The sequence below is a fragment of the Dasypus novemcinctus genome, unplaced genomic scaffold, assembly GCF_030445035.2.
Source record: "Dasypus novemcinctus isolate mDasNov1 unplaced genomic scaffold, mDasNov1.1.hap2 scaffold_215, whole genome shotgun sequence".
Taxonomy (NCBI): Eukaryota; Metazoa; Chordata; class Mammalia; order Cingulata; family Dasypodidae; genus Dasypus; species Dasypus novemcinctus.
The window spans coordinates 1-20,942 of NW_026688187.1; the positions used below are offsets into that span (position 1 = coordinate 1).

At 53.0% G+C, this 20,942-nt stretch overlaps 1 protein-coding gene across 1 annotated transcript; it reads left to right on the forward strand.

Moving 5' to 3' along the window:
* The first annotated feature begins 64 nt into the window (after positions 1–64).
* On the forward strand, positions 65–19,664 carry LOC131277643 (calsyntenin-3-like). The gene is made up of 9 exons (XM_058292683.1): positions 65–338; positions 1,056–1,213; positions 1,349–1,497; positions 5,208–5,434; positions 5,710–5,880; positions 6,741–6,886; positions 7,083–7,218; positions 14,541–14,740; positions 14,912–19,664. The coding sequence occupies exons 1-9, from the start codon at positions 65–67 to the stop codon at positions 15,047–15,049; spliced, it is 1,599 nt and encodes a 532-aa protein (XP_058148666.1). The 3' UTR covers positions 15,050–19,664.
* The last annotated feature ends 1,278 nt before the right edge of the window (positions 19,665–20,942 follow it).

Here is a 20,942-nt window from a genome sequence, read left to right on the forward strand (position 1 = left end):
ATAAGCCCTGTTGGTAAAACTGGGAATATTTCCTTTCATTTTTTCTTTCCAGATGTGTGCAAGTATGTGTATGTCTTTCAAATCCTGTGTTTCCTCAACAACATGTTTGGGGATTTGTCTATATCAGAGGCCCGAGAGATTGGTACATGAAAAAAGAAGGCTGGGGACTCGGCCAAGAGGTTGCAAGTCCTACCTGAGCGGGGTCAGAGCAGGGAAGACCTTTCATTCCTCTTGGTCCATCTGTCTCCAAGGCTTGAGCTCACTGACTTTTTTTTTTCCAGAAGAGAAGAACAAAGAGAAGGAAAAAGGAGGGGACAACAGTACAGACCCGACACAAGGTACTCTGTGTAAGAACTGGAGACCGGAGATTTGTCATCTGAGCTTTGTGTTCTTTGTTCCCTTTTCCACCCCAAATCCTACCCAGTCTTGTATTTACTCTTCATGCGCCACCAGGGGGCAGAGCGTCTGAGAAATGCAGCCAGGCAGGGTTTCCTGGGAGAGTCAAGGCCAGATGTAGCTTGGCTGGATTCTGGGTATCCTCTCCTGCCTACAGAATGAAATAAAGGAGCTCTCTTGCTGGCTTTCCACAAAGCAGAAAGGAGGTGGCAGGAGTCAGATATCAGGAGGGGAAGATCTGGGCATCCTCTGAAGCTCGCCCACACTCATCCTGTCTCCTTGCATGACACTCTAAAAGATGCTCTCTCTTGCAGTCTCCTCCTTTTCCTCTTTCTTCTCTTTGGTCCTGGCTTTCCTCTTCCCTTTCTCGCTCCCCTGGAATATTTTCTCTTTTTTTCTGTACTTCTATTTTTCACCCTTCTCCCCTATCTTCTGTCTCGTCTCTCACTTCTCCAATCTCCCCTTATCCCCCCTTCTCTCTAACCACCCATTGCTCTTCTTTCTTTTTGTATCCATATTTCTCTTTTCCCATTTTCTTTCTCAAGGCTTCTGCTCTTTCTCCCTTTTCCCTTTCTCTTGGTTCCCCTTTCGTTGTCAGAGCCCTTCTCTCCTCTGACCTCCTCTCACCTCCTGGTCCCGCTCCTGTGTTCCTGCCCTAGGAGACCCCTTGCCGATCCACCACTACTTCCATGGCTACCTGGCTGGTTTCAGCGTGCGCTCAGGTCGCCTGGAGAGCCGCGAGGTCATCGAGTGCCTCTATGCATGTCGGGAGGGGCTGGACTATAGGGATTTCGAGAGCCTGGGCAAAGGCATGAAGGTATAACCCTTCCTCTAGCCCCCTCTTTCCCAGCATGCCCCCTGCCCCTCACCCTTGCCCTACTTCTCTACCTGTGCTCCCTTCCCCTCCTGCCTCCTGGCCCTGCTCTCAGCTGTGTCTGTGTCTGGGACCCAGGTCCACGTGAACCCCTCGCAGTCCCTGCTCACCCTGGAGGGGGATGATGTGGAGACCTTCAACCATGCCCTGCAGCATGTGGCTTACATGAACACTCTGCGCTTTGCCACGCCTGGCGTCAGGCCCCTGCGCCTCACCACTGCTGTCAAGTGAGTGTTGGGTGGGGCGGGCTGATCAAAGAACAGATCAGAGAGTATCTGGACTCCTTGGCCTTAACCTTTACCGAGGGCCAGGCACACCTCCTTCATTTTACAGAGAGGGAGATGGGCCCCTGGAGAGGGCACTTAGCCCACCGAAGGTCACATGGAAGAGCTTGGACTAGACTCAGATTTCCCGACAACAAATTCGTGACTCTTCCCCCTTAGCCACACTTCCAGGATTGGGGGGTTTTGCTCGTCTTGATGCCTCTATGCTGATATGTGAGTGGAACACAGAGGCTACTGGATTGGGAGCCGGAAGACCTGACATTAATTCTGAATCAATACTAGTTGCCTGGATGACCTTGATGAATAGCGAGCTCTAATTTCTTCACTTAACCTTGCTTCACCAAGCTTTCACAAAGTCAAATACAATGATGTAGTCTAGGGTACCACAGTGGCCCTGGGTGAAATCTGGCCTGCTGCCTGATTTTGTAAATAAAGTTTTATTGGAACACAGCCACACCCATTCATTCGCATATTGCCTATGGCTGATTTCACACTACAGTGGCAGAGCCCAGTAGTTTTGATGGAGAGGCTATGGCCTGCAAAGCCTAGAATACTTGCTATCTGGCTTTTCCCAGAAAAAAGTTTGATGATCTCTGAATTCTAGGTAAATGGTTTTGAATTCTTAAGGACACAGGGTTTATATGACCTCATACGTGGGAGGCAGGCACTCAACCACTTGAGTTACATCTGCTCCTCTATTACTGGCATTTTAACATTGGACAAATTAATCTCCCTGAGCCTCAGTTTTCTCTATAAAACAGGGGTAACAATAGAATCTAAGTCATGGAATTGATATGAGAACTAAACGATATAATTCAGATCAAATGCTTAGCAGAGTGCCTCTTAGCTGCCCTTGGGGACAGTTCTTAGGAGATACTGCCATCTAGTGGGAGGATGACAGGACCCGGGAGTCTGAATTTCCAAATTCTATTCATATGACCTGTCTCCCCTGCTGGCCTTAGTTTCTCCATAAAAACTGAGGAATTGCCTCACTCTCTTCAGGGTGCTCAGGAGCAACGTAGAAGGGGGATACAGGAGGACACTGTCTATTGGTGTAAGGCAGAGCTCTGCAAGGGGAGTCCCCACAGGGGAAAGAGTTGACATCCTCTTTGCTGACTGGCTTATCCTCTGAATCCCTCCTACCTTTTTCATGCCCAGGGAGGAGGCTTATCCAAGGGTCTGCAGCCTGACTTGGTCCTTTAGTAGAGAGAGGGGCCTCCATGCTCTCTTTTGAAGTCGATTAAGAGAGAGCTCTCTTTCCTCCATTCTTGGGCTACGACTTGGTTGGTAGTGCTGCCCCGATACTTTCCTGAGGTTGCGGGGGAAAATTTAGAGGGGTGTGAGTGTGTGTGACCTAGCAGCACCTCCCTTCCTCTGATGCATATCCTTGCCCTCATCTCTGTGGCTTCCCAGCCTCCAGTCCTTGAACCTCTGTCTATGCAAAGCCAGATTTATGGCAGCCATTCAGCCAGTGCCCAAAGGCATGCTTTTCCTGAGGTTCTTTGGTTCTCTTTCCTGGACCCCCTGTGTACTCTCATGGCATGAACCCCTGGACAGATGGATCCCACATTTCCTTCTCCAGCTTTGTCCTGCATGCATGCTGTAACCACTATCTAGAATGTTCCGCGAGTGCCTCAAACAATGACCTAAAGCTGAAACTGTCATCTTCAATGGTCAAATGAGCTCTTCCCCCTGAATTTTCCAGCTCAGCAATGGCATCTCTGTCCTTACAGTCCCCTGGGCTTGAAACCCCTGAGTCATCTTTGCATTCCTCCCCGTCCTTCTCTTCCTCACTCCAGCAGTTGCTTGGTCACTTAGATCCTCTGCCTCCTCTTTCTCCAATTCTGCTGTTACACTCTAGCCCAAGCTCACATTAACTCTCACCCAGCCTCTTGAAGTAGCCTCTTAACTAGTTCACCTGTCTCTTCCTTCTTTAGTTCACTCTCCACCCTGAGGCTAGGTTAGTGATCTTAAATCAGTTTTCATCATCACCCTTCTCTGATGATAAAGACTTCAGTGACTTCCCTTTGCCCACTGAATAGAAACGACAGCTGTCATCAGCGTGGTCAAAGCCCTCCACCAGCTGGCCCCTGGCTCCCTTTCCTGTTGAGGAGTATACGTCCCTTGTGTACCCCTCAATGGACACTCTCCTGCCTACCAAAGTCCTGCCCTCCTTCAAAGGCTCGCTCAGTTGCTGCTTTTCTTGTTTATTCCTATCTTCCCTTTCAAGTACTGCACTCCCATCCTAGCCAGAAATAACCCCTCTCTCCTCTGAACTCTCACATCTATTCTTTGTTCCACTCACATGGTCGTGGCCATCTCTGCAGGTTCATGGGCCCTACCTAATGTCTCGACCAGATCATGAGGGCCTTTGGGTCAGGGATGGCCCCCTGTTCCCCTTGGGTCTCCCAGAGCAGTCGCACAGCGTAGCCTTGCTCACTGCAGTGGTGATGTCTGTTGGAGCCTGCGCTCCCAGGGCCCACTGGGGTCGTTTCCCAAGAGGCTTTGATCTGGGCTGTCTGGATGACAGTGGGGATGGCGAAGCTGGGCGAGTCTTAGGGCACAGGAACTCAGACAGTGTGGGCACTGGTAACTCCAGGCCCTCTGAGCCCATGGTACCCTCTTTAGGCTCTTCAGTAACAATAATAATAGCCGTCTCAGCAAAATCATTTCATCGGGACCATAGGCCCTCCTCGTGAATGACAAACTTCCTTGGAAGACCAAGAGGGTATTGCTTTTATAGATAAATTCCCCTTGTGCAAATTTCCCTGGTTCATCCCCAGATGGCAGCTGTTGCTTAGTGAAAACATCAGTGGACTTGGAATGAGAAGGATGCTCTATCTAGGAGCTGAGGTTTCTGATCCCTCTTCCACAGCAATGAAATGAGGCTAGAAAGAAATAATATGGGTGGAGTGCTTTATAAACCAGCGAGCACTATGTGGATGAGAGGTGTCTTATTCTTTTGACAAAGGGTGGTGCTAGACATGATCCTGGAAGGGTAGTTCCTGAGTGGCTGTTTTGGAATGGCTGAGTCCTCTAGGGATAGCTTGTCCTGACTCCAAAGTCAGTGTGGCCTCCTGGGAGGGTGGAGGAAGTTGCAGTATGATTGGATTAGCTCATCTCCCAGAGTGCACTTCTCTGATATTGAAGGGCGTGGAAGACACCACCGAGGAGGAGGACGTCCTTTGATGGGCCCCCACCCCACTTCTGCTGAATATTTTCTGGCACATATTGTTAAGATATTATACTCAGTGCACTTTTTGAAAAACCTCTTGGGTAAGAAAGTGTTTATGTATGTACATTATCATCAGTTCAGTTTATTTCATTTCTCAGTAAAATAGATTTTGATGGCTGTTCCACACTTCTGGGGCAAGGCACTGGTGATGTGATTACCCTGGCAGGTTGGGTTTGCCTGGCCTTCTGTTCCTGACCCTTTTCTGCAGTGACATCCAAGCAGGAAAGGAGATCACGCTCTCCAGCTTTGCTCCAGGGTTTGGGGTGCAGAGATATTACCTTCCTTTCCTCCCCTAGCCCTCCCTGACATGGGGTGCTCTATTGGAGAGGTGGAGGCCTTGAGGGGTGAAACGGAATGTATGTTGTAAGGGAGGAGATGTTGGGGTCCCAAGCTGCCTTTACCCCCTCTTCTCGCACAGGTGCTTCAGCGAGGAATCCTGTGTCTCCATCCCCGAAGTGGAGGGCTACGTGGTGGTCCTGCAGCCCGACGCCCCCCAGATCCTGCTGAGTGGCACTGCTCACTTTGCCCGCCCAGCTGTGGACTTTGAGGGGCCCGAGGGGGTCCCTTTGTTTCCCGATCTTCAAATCACATGCTCCATTTCTCACCAGGTTGAGGCCAAAAAGGATGAGAGTTGGCAGGGCACAGGTAAGGATGACTCGGGAAAGTGACATCATTGAGAGATGTCACTCCAGGGTGGGAGAGAATCTTGGGCTGGAAATAGGAGACGGCTTCATCCTGCATTTGCTTGACCAGAAACCACTTGCCCTCAGGGAGCAGAACTAGTGGGAGGCGAGGGCTGGGTAATGGATTTCTTGAAAACCATGCTGACTCTTCTCTGGGAATGACCCTGGAAGGGGAGGAAGGGGCCACAAGGTGACAGCTGGGCCCTTCAGTTCCTTCCCTGACTCTCTCCTGTCCAGTGACAGACACGCGCATGTCGGATGAGATTGTGCACAACCTGGACGGCTGTGAAATTGCTCTGGTGGGGGATGACCTGGACCCGGAGCGGGAAAGCCTGCTCTTGGACCTGGCGTCACTGCAGCAGCGAGCGCTGGAGCTCACCAACACGTCTGCCTACCTCACCATTGCTGGTCAGTGGGCCTGAGGGCCTGGCCTCTTGTTCTGTGTCCTTCCCTACGATCCAGCGCCCGGGAAGCCCAGAGGGCCCTCCTTCCAGGCCCAGGGATGTGGCCGAGTGCTACTTTGCTCCTTCCCATGCTGGAAGATCCTCTGGCTTCCAGGTGGCCCCTCCAGGAGTTGTGCCAGAGTTTAGGGCCAAATGTTGCATTCTCCCCAGTCCTCTCCATAGCCCAGCCCTGGAACTGCTCGTTCCTCTTCTCGTCTCTTCATCCTCTCCTTCTTTGGCTCTCTCTTCTCTTACTAGCTTTCTAATTCTCTAGCTGTTCAGTATGAGTCATTTTCTCTATCATCCCTCTTACTAATCTTGTGTACACACCACAGCTTAAATTAAGCCCTCGTCTCTTAATGAATAGTGGGAAGCAATGATTTGGTGGCTTCCAAAGGAAGAGAACTGCTATTCTCCAGAGCGGCCTCCAGAAGGGGGAAAGGGAGAGGCTGGGCTGGGTCTAACCAGTTCCCTCCTATTTCATCCCCTCAGGGCCTCGCCAAGGATGCCTGCATTTTCCTCACTTTTAAGTACCCTCTGCTTGCTACCTTCCTCTGTGTCTAGTAGGCTCTCCTCATTTCCTTCTCTCCCTCCCTACTCAGAAGCCACAGAGCCACTGGAGAAGGGAGGGGAGCAGCCCTGGCTAAGAGAGCTCAGGCCACACCCCTGCAGAGGGATGGGCTCACCCAAACAGGAGAGTGGTTCTGTCCCCCACGACCTTGGGCCCTGGTGGCCTCAGCTGGAGGGAGTCCAGGGGAGGGGGTCCCTGGGCCCCAGCACCCGCCTGCACTGGCTCCTGCCCTGAGCAGACCCCCGATCCCCCAGGGGTGGAGAGCATCACCGTGTATGAGGAGATCCTGAGGCAGGCCCGTTACCGGCTGCGACACGGCGCTGCCCTCTACGCCCGGAAATTCCGCCTCTCCTGCTCTGAAATGAACGGCCGTTACTCCAGCAATGAATTCCTTGTGGAGGTACCGAGGGTCTCTCTCCTTTCCCCAGTGGCTGCCTGCTAGCAAGGACCTGGGGTGGAGTGGCCAGAAACCAACAGGTGATGGGAATATGAGCCGCAGCCCGGCGGGTGGGTGGGGAGGTGAAAAGGAGCCCAGTTAAGAGCTGGAGCCAGGCTCGGGGGAAGCACACGTGCCCACCGAGCCCTCCCTCTCCCAGGTCAATGTCCTGCACAGCATGAACCGGGTCGCCCATCCCAGCCATGTGCTCAGCTCCCAGCAGTTCCTGCACCGCAGTCACCAGCCACCCCCTGAGATGGCAGGACACAGCCTGGCCAGCTCCCACCGGAACTCCAGTACGTAAGGCTGTGTGGGGCTGGGGGCTGGGATGGGGGAGCAGGTGAGAGGGCTGGGCACAGGTGTCTTCTCCCCCACCACTGGGAGAAGATCGGGTTGGAGCATTGGACCCTGTTCCCTGTGGTGCCTGATTTGCTTGGCGACTGTGGTCCAAGCCCTTTATCATTCTGGATCATTAACTTTCTCTCATGAAGAACGTGAGCCTCATGTCATTTCAGGGGGAGCTTGTGCCTGGAATCGTGGGGCCAGTATGGAGTTTAGGCACCTTTGCTATTCCTACTGCCCTCCCTCAACAAATTGGCCCTGTACCCAATGATGTTTCCTCTGCAGTGAAGCTATCAAGTCTTTGTTAAGCACGTATTGTGTATTAGCACTGTCAGCAGGTGCGTTAGGGGTATAAGAAAATCATAGGATAGATCCAGTCCCTAGCCTCAGGTAGAAAGTTGGCACCGTCATGTGCAATTAGGGATTCTCTGTAATGCCCTAAGAGTATTTCTAAAATGAAATATGCAAAGTGTTTCATCTAGATGGGGTCCTGCCCTACAAAGCAATCTCGTTCCCTCCCCATGATCCTTTACCAGTGATGCAACTTTTACTTTCCAATGTAAGAGTTGATTAATTGTAGAAAACGCAAGTGTAAAGAAGAAAAATCAGCCATAATTTCATCGCAGAGAGGAAACCAGTGTTAAAATGGTGTATTCTGTTCCAGTCTTTTTTCTAGGCAACCCCCTCCCAAAGTTGGGATCAAACTATTTTGAAACCTGATATTTACACTTAATGTTATAAAACAAATATTCTCCAGTGTGATTGCAAACTACAAAATGATGCTGAGGTTGCTGAAAATGGTTTTTGGAGTGTCTTTTTTAAGAATTGCTTTCAAGGCCAGTTTAGAGCCCAGCTCATTTTGACCCAGTTCATTATGACCCAGTTTCGTCATTCACTTTTTTTCAGAATTGGCCCTGGATGTGATTTTAAGTTTTTAGACATTAAATCCTCTCTCAAAGGGAACAGATTTGTCACTTTCGAAAAGGTCAAAAGTTGTGTCACAGGCTTTGAAGGCAATTCTCAAAAGTTCCCGGAAGGCTTTCTGCAGAGGCAACACTTTGGAAGATGTTCACGGTTGCCGCAGTCACTGTGGTGACAGTTAGCACACGTTTCAGTATATGTGCTGGGAATAATAGTGAACACAGCGCTCGATGTGTGTCAGGCATTGTGCTGGCGGGTTTTCACACGTGGTATCTTATTTAGTCCTTACAAAGAACAACAGATGAAATAGGTACTAGAATTATGCCTCTTTAAAGGCAAGGACACGGGGACACAGAGGGGTTAAGTAATTGCCCAAGGTCACACAGATAGAAAGCGACTGAGTCAGTATTCATATCCCCGTAGCGCGATTCGAGAGCCTGAGGACTGATTGTGGCCCTCCACATCCTCTCTATCTAGCCCTGATACTTTTTAAAATTATTCTTATTACTATGTAGCTGTCTCTAATTTGGGGGAGATCTTGAGGGGCTTCCTAAGGCTTCAGGCTTGCTCCCCTGTCTTCCTCCCTCCCTGTGCTGTGGCCACCACCAGCACTGACCCTCGTGTTTCCTTTTCCCCAGATCTGGCATCCTTCTTCCTTACTCTCTCTGACAACAAGCATGGGGTCCTTTTAAATGTAAAGGGTCTTACTGTGATTCCCAGTGCGGATGGGAGCAAGTCTCCCACGGAACCAAGGTGCAAAGGTTTAAAGAAGCTTTGTACACTCTTTAGTCACTAAGAAATGTGTGAGTGACCTAAAGCGTTTTTATTATGGACTCTTTTTTTTTTTTTTAAAGATTTATTTATTTATTTAACTCCCCCCCGCCCCGGTTGTCTGTTCTCTGTGTCTATTTTGCTGCATCTTGTTTCTTTGTCCACTTCTGTTGTCGTCAGCGGCATGGGAAGTGTGGGCTGCACTTTCTTTCGCGCTGGGCAGCTCTCCTCACGGGCGCACTCCTTGCGCGTGGGGCTCCCCTATGAGGGGGACACCCCTGCGTGGCAGGGCACTCCTTGCGCGCATCAGCACTGTGCGTGGGCCAGCTCCACACGGGTTGAGGAGGTCCGGGGTTTGAACCGCGGACCTCCCATGTGGTAGACGGACGTCCTAACCACTGGGCCAAGTCCGCCGCCTATTATGGACTCTTGGAGCCGGCCCCCTCTTCCCCCCTGACTCCATAGCTCTTTCTCTAGTATCATCCTCACCTGGGTTGGATACTGTCCTGCCGCTTGGATTAGGCCCAATGTAGATCTGGCTGGTACTGTTGTTGGGTCTAATGAGATTCTCCATCCCTGTTTTCTCTGGATAGGAGGCCCCAGGTGAGCGAGTCATGTTCTCACTGCCCCAGAGCCTTCTCTGCCCATGTCAGTCTGCCCTGGTGTGGCAGGCTGTGTTTTTCGCCCCTTGTAGCTGCTTGGGGTGCAGTGTTTGTAAGGGCTACCCTTGTTTCCTGCATTCATTTTCCAGCTGCTAAAACAAATACCATGCAATGGATTGACTTAAGCAACGGGAATTTATTGGCTCAGGTTTTGAGCCTAGGAGAAATCCATAACTGAGGCATTGAGCAAAATGATGCTTTCTCCCCTGAAAAATGTGGCACACTGGGGCTGGCTGCCAGAGATCCTTGGCCCTTGGCTTTCCTATCACATGGCAATGTACATGGTGGCATCTTCTCCCTTCTCTTCTGGGATTCATTGACTTACATCTTCTGGCTGTTCCCGTGGCTTCTCCTTCTATGTCCAATTTCCTTTGCTGTTAAGGACTTTAGCCCTATTGGATTAAGACCCACCCTCATTCAGTTTGGGCACACCTTAACTAAGAACATCTTCAAAGGTCCTAAGTACAAATGGTTCATTCCCAGAGGTTCAGGGGTTGGGACCTGGGCCTCCCTTTTGTGGGGGGGGGGGGGGGAAGGGGGGAGTGTGGGGGGCATGATTCAACCCCCACTACTTCCCCTTAGTGAAGCCCAACCTCTCCACCCACTGCTTTGAGCTGATGTCCAGGTCACCCTGGACACAAGTGGTTCTCTGAGATTCCTACTGAGAGCAGCAGCCAGCCTTGGCTTCTTCCTGCCAAGTTCCTTGATTTGGCCTGAGTAGGGCATGGGTCCATGGCTCACCTGAGGGCACTGGTGATGTCCCCTGAGCATACCAGGTGATCCACTACATAATACCCAATCCATGCACCTTTTATGACTCCTCAAAGTGGTCCCTCCCCTCCACCCCTCAACCCCAAGAGTGCTGCTACAGAGTTATGGTTCTGCAATATCAAGCTACTTGAAACACAGGGAAACTCCAAGAGACACGGTTCCCCCCGATGGGACAGGAAATTCATTTCCCTGAAGCTCCTAAGTACATCAGAAAAGAGAGATCAGTGTGAATTGGGACAGTCAGGGGAGGCTTTGTGGTGGATGTAGAGTTTGAACTTTGACCTTGAAGAGCAGAAGGGATTTGAGGGCATGAAGAAAAGGGAAATATATTCCAGACGGGGATAGCATGTGCAAAGGCAAAGAAGCAGGGCTGAGCTTGATGGCAAGGTTGGCTGGGAGGGTGAGACAAGAGGAAGATGACATTTTATTTATTACTTATGTAGTCATCTCAAGCTTCAAAGCACATCAGAATTAACCTGGGGAGCTTAAAAACTCTCAAAGCCTAGGTTATACCCTATACCCATGGATCAGAATTTCTGGGGATGGGAGAGAGGCATCAGTTTTCAAAGATCCCCAGGTGATTCCAATGTGTGCTGGAGTTTGGGAACCACTTCCCTACTTTGTAGCCTACAAGTATGAGTCTTTGAAATATGTACAATAGAATGAAAAAAGAAAATGAACCAGGAAGTAAGGTGGAAGGATGATGATGGAAGAAGATGAAGCCAGGGAAAAAGTCAGTACATAAAACATGCTATGAGATAGTGTGCAGTGGCTGGAAGGGACCAGAATTTTGACTGAGCTTCCTTGTGGCTAAAGCCAAAGGAAATCTGAGCAGTTTGTGAAAGCCATATGACAGGAGCCCAGAATGAAGTCTTTCCACAGGATCTGCATAAAAGAGGCGTATATTAGTCAGTCAAAGGGGTGCTGATGCAAAATACCAGAAGCCTGTTGGCTTTTATAAAGGGTATTTATTTATTTGGGGTAGGAGCTTACAGGTACCAGGTCATAAAGCATAAGTTACCTCTTTCACCAAAGTCTATTTTCCCATGTTGGAGCGTGGCTGCCAACATCTGCCAGGGTTCAGGCTTCCAGGGTTCCTCTCTTCTCAGGGCTTGCGTCTCTCCTGGCTCAGCATTCCTCTCTCCCTGGGGCTTGCTTCTCTTTCCTCTGTGTGCTTACTTTTGGGGCTCCAGCTCAAGACTTCAGCATCATACTCCAACCCCACTTTAAAGTGTGATAGTGTGATACTTTAGGCACTAAGGCAGAGCTAGTAGTTCTTTTCTCGCCTCCTGTTGGTTTATTTTTACTGATTGAAGTAACATTTGTTGTAAGATGTATGTAACCTAATGTTAACTTTGTGGTCGCAAGTGTTTAGCTAGGAAGCAGATTCCTTTAGTAGGCCGAATCTTCTGTCCTTGAAGTGTGTTCTGAGGCATATACTTTGATGTTTGGAAGAGAAATCTTTACTGATTTGAATTTCATCTCAGAAGATCTACTTTTCAGACCTTCCGTCTCCTGTAGTTAACAACTTTGCATGTACTAGGCCACTAGAAATTAGTATGTTAAACAACCAATTCAGTGGAAGCAAATATCCATAGAGCTTGTTTTCCAAAGAAAAGTCTGTAGAGTAGCCCAATTACAAGCCCTCCGAAGCTGTCGTAAGGCAGTGAAAAGACTGCCGGCCTTGAGTGGAAAGGCAGTGCCCAAATCCTGCTCTGCTTTAAGAGGCGGTAACAAATACTGGGGAATAAAACGAAAAGTTGTATAAAAAAAAAATCCAACTCTGTCCTTTGCCATGCCTTTTACCCTACTGACGTGGCCCAATCAAAACCCGAATCATAATTTAATCACACCCAGGTACAGAACAGTTTATAAATCCAATATCTATTTTTAGAATTCATACTATATCAAACTGCAGCACATGGGGCTATGGACAGGGCTTTCAACAGAGACCCACAATCAAAGAAAACCATGGGTTCACATGGGCCATTGGCTAACACACTCTTAGTCTTGGCCACGGAGGCCACTCAAGACTAGAATTAATGCTTGGATGCAGCAAGAGAGTCACTGTACTTCTCAAACTCTTGATTTTTGTTTTTAACTAATTCAAAAATCTTCCTGGCTCATTTTTACATAATTAACCAAACATGTTTGCCTACAGGTAGACTGTCAGCATTTTGTCTTTCCTGTGGTCATTTCTTTTTGTTATTTTTTATTTTTGTCTTTTTTTTTTTTTTACTGTTACATTAAAAAAAATATGTGGTCCCCATATAACCCCTACCCCCCTCACCCCTGTGGTCATTTCTTATTCCTGGCAATCAAGTTGTTACCTCCTTCACTAGGCCAGGGCCTCAGAGGGACAATGCATTTGAGGAAGGCACAAACCAGAGGCTTTGGCAGGTCAGCCTTGTGTCCAGAGAGCAGGTTCACTCGCCGTGGCCTCCACTCTTTGTGTGGGGTCTCACACGCCTTCCCGAGCCTGGGCTTAGACATGGGGTCCATCTGCTGGTACAGTCACCTCTCCTGGGGCCTTGTCCATTGACGTGGACACCTGGGAGGGATAGTTCCCTGCAGATGAGCAGAAAGGGAAGCTTTGTCCCCCTTTTCTCTGTCCCCAGGCAGTTGAGAAATGCTGACCCAGCCAGCCCTTCTCCACCCTGGTTCCAGCTCCAGGGAGCCTGCCAAAGAGCCAGCTCTAACTGGAGAGTGGCCCCAAGCCGGCTGTGGGTAGGGCGGGATGGGGAGCAACTTGGCAGAATGCTACCAGGGTGGCCTCAGGGAGGTACCCCATGGCGAGCCTGCTCTGCCGGGCCTTCTCCACTCACTTGGGTGGCCCGGGAGCAGGTGGCCTCATGAGCGAGTGTGCTGGCTGCTGGCCAGGAGGGTTAGGCAGTGGCGTGAGGGCTCCCACGCCGTTAGCTTCATCATGCTCTGCTTTGTCCCTTGACATGTGCGTCTCAGAGGCTGGGTGAATTTGGGCCTGGGCATTTATTTGTATATATGTGGACAGGAACACACCATGTGTGTATGTCCCCGGGGACCTGTGTGACTGCTGGTCTATGTGGGGGAAACGAGGGGGACACGCACATGTGATAGTCCCCCAGCAGCGAGACGGCTTAGCATCTGGGCCTCACAGAGCCTCCGTGCTGGGGCGAGGCCGTGTGCAGAGCAGGCAGGCAGGGGTGTGCACTCCCGGGGGAGCTAGTGAGCGGCTGCCTGTCAGGGTTCTGGGCCTGGGGGTGCAGGTGTGGGGTGTCTACCTTCACCTGCTGTTTTGCCTTCAAGTACTGCTCCAAGTGCTACACGTGTGTGTGCAGGAGGGGGCAGGGTCACGCTCACAGCCACTGACTCTGCACCCTGGCGGTGCAGGTCTGCAGTGAGCAGCGCTCCTGCGGGGGCTGGCCTGGCCTGCCCAGCTGGTGGGGAGTGGTGGCGCTGCACTTGCAGCTCTGCCTTGCCTTGTTGGAGACCTTCAGGCGCATCTTCCCCCTGTGCGCTGGGGCCTCAGGGGCCTGGTGGGAGCCGGCATGCGGGTGGCCAGAGGTCCACACGCTCTTCTGGACATGTACCTGTGCATGCACATCTGCTTGGCCCTCGTCAGCTCGAAGATCCATATGAGGGTGCGTGTGCCCTTCGAGTCCCCCTGCCCTCCCGGTCTATGCCCCTCTGGGCCTGGGCGCTAAAGTGAGGCTGCGGGATGGGAGGCACGGGAGGGCTGGGGGGAGGGCAACCTCAGGGCCAGACCTGGGGGGAGCAGAAGCCCCAGACGTCCAGGGGCCCTGAACCCGAAAGGAGAAGGGAGATGTCACCGAGCTCGGTCCAGGTGGGTGAGTGAAGGAGCTGCTCCTTGCCCCTCGGTCTGTCTCCCCAGTCTTGGGCGCCAGCACCACCTTCCGGGCAGCGGGGCCAGGCTCGGAGCGGGCCCCTCCTCTCAGGGTGCAGGAGGCATTCGCTTCCCCTGCCGGCCTGTGTGGCTGTCTGTCCTTCCCCCACCGGGCCCAGGGGCCCCTCTTTCCTAAGGCGCGCGGACCCTGGGGAAGGCAGGTGCCAGTCCGTGCTCTCTCTGCCGAGACCGGTGCTGCTCAGGGCGGCGTGGAGCCAGGAGCCCAGGGGCGCCGGGCCACGCCCCCTCACCTCGCCCCTCCCCGCAGTGGTCCCGAGCGCGGCGACCCTCATCATCGTGGTGTGCGTGGGCTTCCTGGTGCTCATGGTCATCCTGGGGCTGGTGCGCATCCACTCCCTTCACCGCCGCGTCTCGGGGGCCGGGGGCCCCCAGGTCTCCCCCGACCCCAAGGCCTCCGACCTCTTCTGGGACGACTCGGCTCTCACCATCATCGTGAACCCCATGGAGGTGAGCGGACGCGGGTGTCTGCAGGGCCGGGATTCCGCTGGAGCATGCGCAGCAGACTCCCGAGGAAGGCCGAGCCGGGCGGGGGTGTGCCCGGGGCGCGGGAGGGACGCGAGGCCCCGGGCTGTGTGCGGGGCCCCGACCCTTCCTCCTCTCTGCGCCCGCCCTTCCCAGTCCTACCAGAACCGGGCCTGCGCGGCGGGGGCTGCTGGCGGCCGGCAGGAGGACGAGGACAGCAGCGACTCGGAGGCGGCCGACTCCCCCAGCAGCGACGAGAGGCGCATCATCGAGGCGCCCCCCCACTGCTACTAGGGCCCCTGCCCAAAGAGAGAGAGAACTCTGCCCTGGTGTGACAGAGATCACCCCCCCAGGAGAAAGAAAAAAAAAGGGGAAAGGACATTTGGAGAGAAGAGACCAAGAGGAAGAGAGCTCTTCAGAGCGAGTCGTCCTTTAAATACGGAAATCCCACGGGGCCCCCAGGAGTCTGTCCTTGCCCTTTTCCAGCCCCCCACCCCTTGCCTCTGGCCCGTCATTCCCCTGGAGTGCTCTCTGTGGCAGGGTCCCAGCTGGCTGCATTGGAAAGGGGTGGAAACCTTGGCTGCCTCCCCCCCGCCCAAGGCAACCCCCCCTTAGCTCCTGTATGTCTCTGTCCGTCCCCCCCCCCCACCACTTAGATGCTCTGGGTGGGGGTCAACAGCAGTGGTGGGGAGGGGGAGGGGCTTGGGGTGGAAGGAAACCCTCTCTTCCACCCTTCCCTGGGCTCTGCTGTCCAAGGAGTCCCCTGGGCTGGGCCTTCCCTGCTTCTCGGATGTGCCTCCAGCCCCTCTGTTTCCACGTCACTCTGGGGATCCCTCCTTGTCCACCTTTTCCAGTTTCCTTCCTTATTTAGTCCTCTTCCCCTCCTGCCCTGCAGTCCTGAGGTCCTACAGCCCCTGCCCCCATGAGCTGGCTGCGCCTAGGTGGTGGGGATAAGGGGCGGGGCCCCGGCTGTATCATATATGATGTATATTTTTTCAATGTTGTCGTGAGCACAGCCCCATGGTCCTGGGCAGCTCACAGCCTCGTGTGTGTATGTGTGTGTGTGTGTATGTGTGGCATCCTTGAGTCCTGCGGTGGGGGTAGGAGGCTAGATCTGGGAAGGGAGGGGACACAGCCTGGGGTTTTCAAATAAAACAACCAGAAAAAAGGCCCCATGAGCTGCGTCCTGCCTGCCTGACCTGGGGTGGGGGTGGGTGGCAGGCTCTTGGGGCTCAGGTGCTGTCTGGGGCACTGGGCAGGGCTGAGGGGAGGGGAGCAGGCTGGTTGTCTTGGGGCTGGACTGGGTCAATCCCCAGAACGCCAGGCCCTGGGGACGGGCGGCTCAGGGCAGGTGGCTCCCATTGCCTCCTCCCCTCAACCCCTCCTTTCAAGGAATGCAGATGCTCAGGGCACGGTGGGGGGCACTGCCAGCCCTTCCCCATCACTTGGAATATTCCGCCTTGAGTGCCAGGGCTCCCAGCCCTGGATCGAGAGGGAGAGGACAGCTGGCTGGGCTTCCTTTGCTCATGGCCTCTGCTTCTCCATGTCCACCTGGCCCTCCAATACGGCTGCTGAGAGCCTGCACCCTCTCCACACCGACCCTGCCTCCTGGTCCATGAGCAGCAGATTCTGGCCCTTTCTCAGCCTTCTGGGCCCTTGGTTCACTGGCGCCGACATGTCAGCTCCAGGTGGTAAAGGACTGACTGTAACCAGACGGGTTGGCTCAGGAGAGTGAAGCGCTTCTGGGACATAGCTGGGATCCAAGTCTTAGGTCCTTTCTGGGGATGAAGAGGTTGGAGGGGCAACAGTTTCTCCTAGTTCTGATGGTCTTGGCTCTGGGGGACACGACTGAGGTGGAGGTGGAACCTCCTGACCAGCCCACCTGTGCCCAGCACCCATTCCTGCTTCTGCCATGCGCCTGCAGCGTTGCCCGTGGAGCATGTGTCTATCTCCCATCCAGACCCTTCCTAACCCGTCTTTACAACTCCCTGCTGGCCCCCTCACCGGGATGTCCTGTGCCTCTAGAGACCTTTTCCTGAATTCAGCCCCACTCTCAGTTGCCAATCCCTGTCACCTTCTACCCAGGCACCAAAGGCAGAAACGCCCTATGTCCACAAGGCGATGAAGCTGCTCATTCCTCTTCTGCTGCTTCTGCTGCCCAGATTAAACCCTCTTCTTTTTTGTGTGTGAAGATTTATTTGTAATTTCTTTCTCTCCCCTTCACCCCCGTTGTCTGTTCTCTGTGTCCATTTGCTGTTTGTTCTGTGTCCGCTTGCATTATCCTGTGGCACTGGGAAACTGTCTCTCTTTTTTGTTGTGTCATCTTGCTGTGTCAGCTCTCCGTGTGTGCGGTGTCACTCCTGGACGGGCTGCGCTTTTTCTGACCTGGGAGCCTTGCGGGCGCACTCCTTGTGCGTGGGGCTCCCCTACTCAGGGCCACCCCTACTGCATGGCAGGCACTCCCTGCATGCTACAGCACTGCGCGTTGGCCAGCTTGCCACACAGGTCAGGAGCCCTGGGGATCGAACCCTGGACCCTCTGTATGGTAGATGGACGCTCTATCACTTGAGCCATGTCTGCTTCCCTAGACCCTCTTCTTTTTATGCCTGGTCTGTTGCAAGAGCCTCCTACCTGCCCTTTTAATTTTAATTTTTTTTTAGGGGGTATTGGGCAATGACCTTGTACAGGGGAAGCAGGAGCGCAACCACTTGAGCTACACCCGCTCCCTCTCCCTTCTTTTCCTTGCCTCTGGGGTTTTGCTCTGCTTCAGCCCACCCTTCACTCTGAGTGACCATCTGGAAGCGCAGCCTTGCTTATACCACTCTATTCAGAACCCCGCCCGCCTGGCCAGGGTCAAGTCTGACACCTGGGCAGGCCAGCCAGGTCTTTTGTCCAGACAGGGCAGACCCTTCTCCCTCTCTTTCTGGCCTTTCCTCTGCACACCTGGGCTCCCATCACACAAACCACTTGTACGCCCCCCAACTTCCCGGCTCTTCTTTCCACATACTGTTCCCTCTGCCTGGGATGTCCTTTCCCCTCGTGTACCCCTGAAGACCCGGTGCACTGGTGCCTCCTCCGGGTAGTCTTGTGTGCCCCTGGCCCTCCCACTGCTCTGTGGCTTACTGGTAGGAGAGAGGAGGGCCTGGGGGTCAGGGTGCAGGAGGACGTGGTGGCTCAGGCAGGTGCCCGCAGCAGCCTCTGCCACAGTAGGGTCTGCCTAAAGGCCAAGTCGATGTCTCGGCAGCTGTGGCAGCGACCCACGGCAGGCAGCCCTGGCTGGTCAAACCCGCAGCCCTTCAGAATCAGGGCGATGGTTCAAACGGTCAGAGCTCTCAGACACCTGGAGCTTTAGCCCTCACCGGAGTGTGAGAGAGCTTTTCAGTTTGCGGTGCTGAGTCTCCGTGGGTTCAACCCCGAGTCCTCCCTCCACGGCCTCTTTAGGCCTTACCCACCCCTTGGTCTCAGAGACCACAGCTTCCGTGCGGGGACACCAAAGACAGGTGGGTCCCATTCTGCATTGCCCTTGGAGCCCCCCACACTGTCACTGAGACTCGGGAATTAGGGTCCTTATTCGCCTTCGGTTCAAGCTCCGCTCTGGGGAGCAGGAGGCTGAGAAGGGAGCTTGCCGAGAACTCGGGCCCCCGCTTGCTGTACGCACTTGGGCGCCGTGCCAGACGGCAGTGTGTGGTCCTTCTCTCCACGTCCGCCTGACTCAGCCTTCCTGGTTCTTCGCCCTCTGGGCCCCACTGTGGGATTTTTCTGAAATGTACTCATCTACATTAGTTTCCATGGCAACCCTCCAGAATCAGAACCACTGACCACTTAATATTTCTTATTGGTGTAACCTTTCCGGTGCCCCCTCTCGCCCCAGGTCTCAGTCTGTGGTTACCACCACGTCCCCATGACAGGTGGGCAGGTAGATTGGTCATGGTGGGAGGGTGGGTGTGGAAGTGGAAGCCTGAAGGGTTGGAGAAGGCCTTGAGCTCCTTGATCAACTCCCCCAAACTACTGCTCGCTCCCTCCTCTCTCTCTCTCTCACACACACATACACACACAACACACACACACTGGAAATGGAAATCAGGTGTGAGGCAGGAGGCGAACGCTTATGATGCAAAAAGGTTTTTATTTTCTTAAGATCTCTTGGGAGGATGTCCCCTCACCTCCCTCACAGGAGCTGGCCAAGCCTCAGGACACCTGGCCTTGGGCAGGGTTTCCAATACACCTATTCCTAATTTAATATGAAACAGCAAACCTATTTCCTTTGGCTTAACTCAAATCTTTTCTTCTGCAATGGAAGCCTGTTTTCTTCTAAGTCCACTCTTGGCAGTGAAAATTAATTAGCTTCTTGAAAGGTGCATGATGTAAAGCTATGCCTTTGGGAAAAGCCGTGCTGTAGAGGCAGATCCGTCAGCCACCAGCTCAAGAACAAACTGTGCCCTTCTCCCTCTTACTAGGCCAGAAACTTGAAAATCCGCCTTTGTGCCAGTGGGTGGGTGGACACAAACACGCTGGTGGTCTGTAGAGGTGCGTCCCTGCCCCAGGAGTCAGGATCTCTCCCTGCAACCTTTGGGCTGATGCACCCATCAGCAATAATTCTGGAAGTTCCATTTCCCACCCACCCACCCACATCCAACGACCAGCCCTGGGTGCTTGGATGGGTCAAGAACAAACAATCTGCTCCCAGTCTTCTAGGAGTTACTGAAGGGCTTGTGTTCCCTTTGGATTTTATCTCTACATCTGGAGCCCCCCAAAGTGTCCCCCCGGGATCCCCCAGGCCTCTCACAACTCGAGGCTCCTCTCATCTGTGTGCTGATTTGGTGAATCCGTCCAGCCCTGGAGTGTTTCATGGGCTGTTGATGAGCATTGACTGAGGAGTTGTGTGTGTCCATTAAATTCCTCTGTGCACTGGGGATACAGGTTTCCTGAAGTCCAGCTCCCTGGAAATCCTCTCGTCACCCTCTGGCAGCCTCCTGGGAGACAGGAAAGGCAGGAGGAAGGGAGTGCCATGGGTGGGGTGTGGACTGGCACGTTTATTTTCACAGCGCCTGCATTGCTACATCTCCCGCGGCACCACACTGCTGTTCACTTAAAATACCCTTGTCCTACAGGAAAGGGAAAGATGACGGTTTAAATTTAGTGACAGTGGGTTGGAGGAAGGGGGTGGAGACTCTGGGATGTCATGGAGCTGGCTTCTTTGTTGGAAAAGGAGTTGGAACATTGAGCTACCTGGGCAGAGATTCCAATCCATAAGGATTAGGGACGTCTGCCCTAATGTCCAGTTTGAAGGACTTCGCCCAAATTTCTGAAGTTCTCACCCAAACTCCGTGGTGCCTCTCCCACCTCTGCCATCAGATGTGGCCTTTCCCTTAAATCCTTGCAGACTGTGATTGTGCCGCCCTTGGCCATGGGCCACAACGTGGCTGGCTCTGGGGGAGGAGGCTGTCAACAGGGGCAAAGGCAACGTTAGAGAAGACCTCCTGGTTTTAGTTAGAGCACTAAAGGGAGAGCAGTCTTCATGCCATGGAACTGCAGGGAGGGAATAGAAGACCAAAAGCATGAAGCCAGGAAGGGAGAGTAACACAACCTCCAGGGGATAATAGGGCTAAGTCCCAGGGTCCCAGGCCAGACCAGCCAGGACTCTCCAGAGAAACAGAACCAACAGGAGAGGTGCATCTGTATATTCAGAGATTTATTTTAAGGAATTGGCTCCACAATTGTGGGGGCTGACAAGTCTGAAATCCATAGGGCAGGCTTACAGGCGGATTTTTATGCTGCAGTCTTTCTTCGCTGGGAAACCTCAGTTTTTGCTCTTGGGGGCTTCAACTGATTGAATGAGGCCAATCGACATAATCAAGGGTAATCTCTTTTACTTAAAGTGAACTGGCTGTAGATATTAGTATCTACAAAATACTTTTATTGCAAAATAACTGGGTACTACAATCTATCCAAGCTGCCACTTAAAATTAGCCATCATACAGGCCTAGGCTGAATTTCCAGATTTAGGCTGCTCATGCTACCTGTCCCCTCATGGACCATTGGTCAGCAACCCCCTTCCTCTTGACACGCCATCTTGTTTATCTGAGAAAATCCTAAATCACAAGAGGGGGCACCTCTTGCATGGTGGGGTGGTGGGGAGGAGTGGCTGAGAGCCTGGGCTTTGCTGTCAGCACTGCCCATGTTCAAA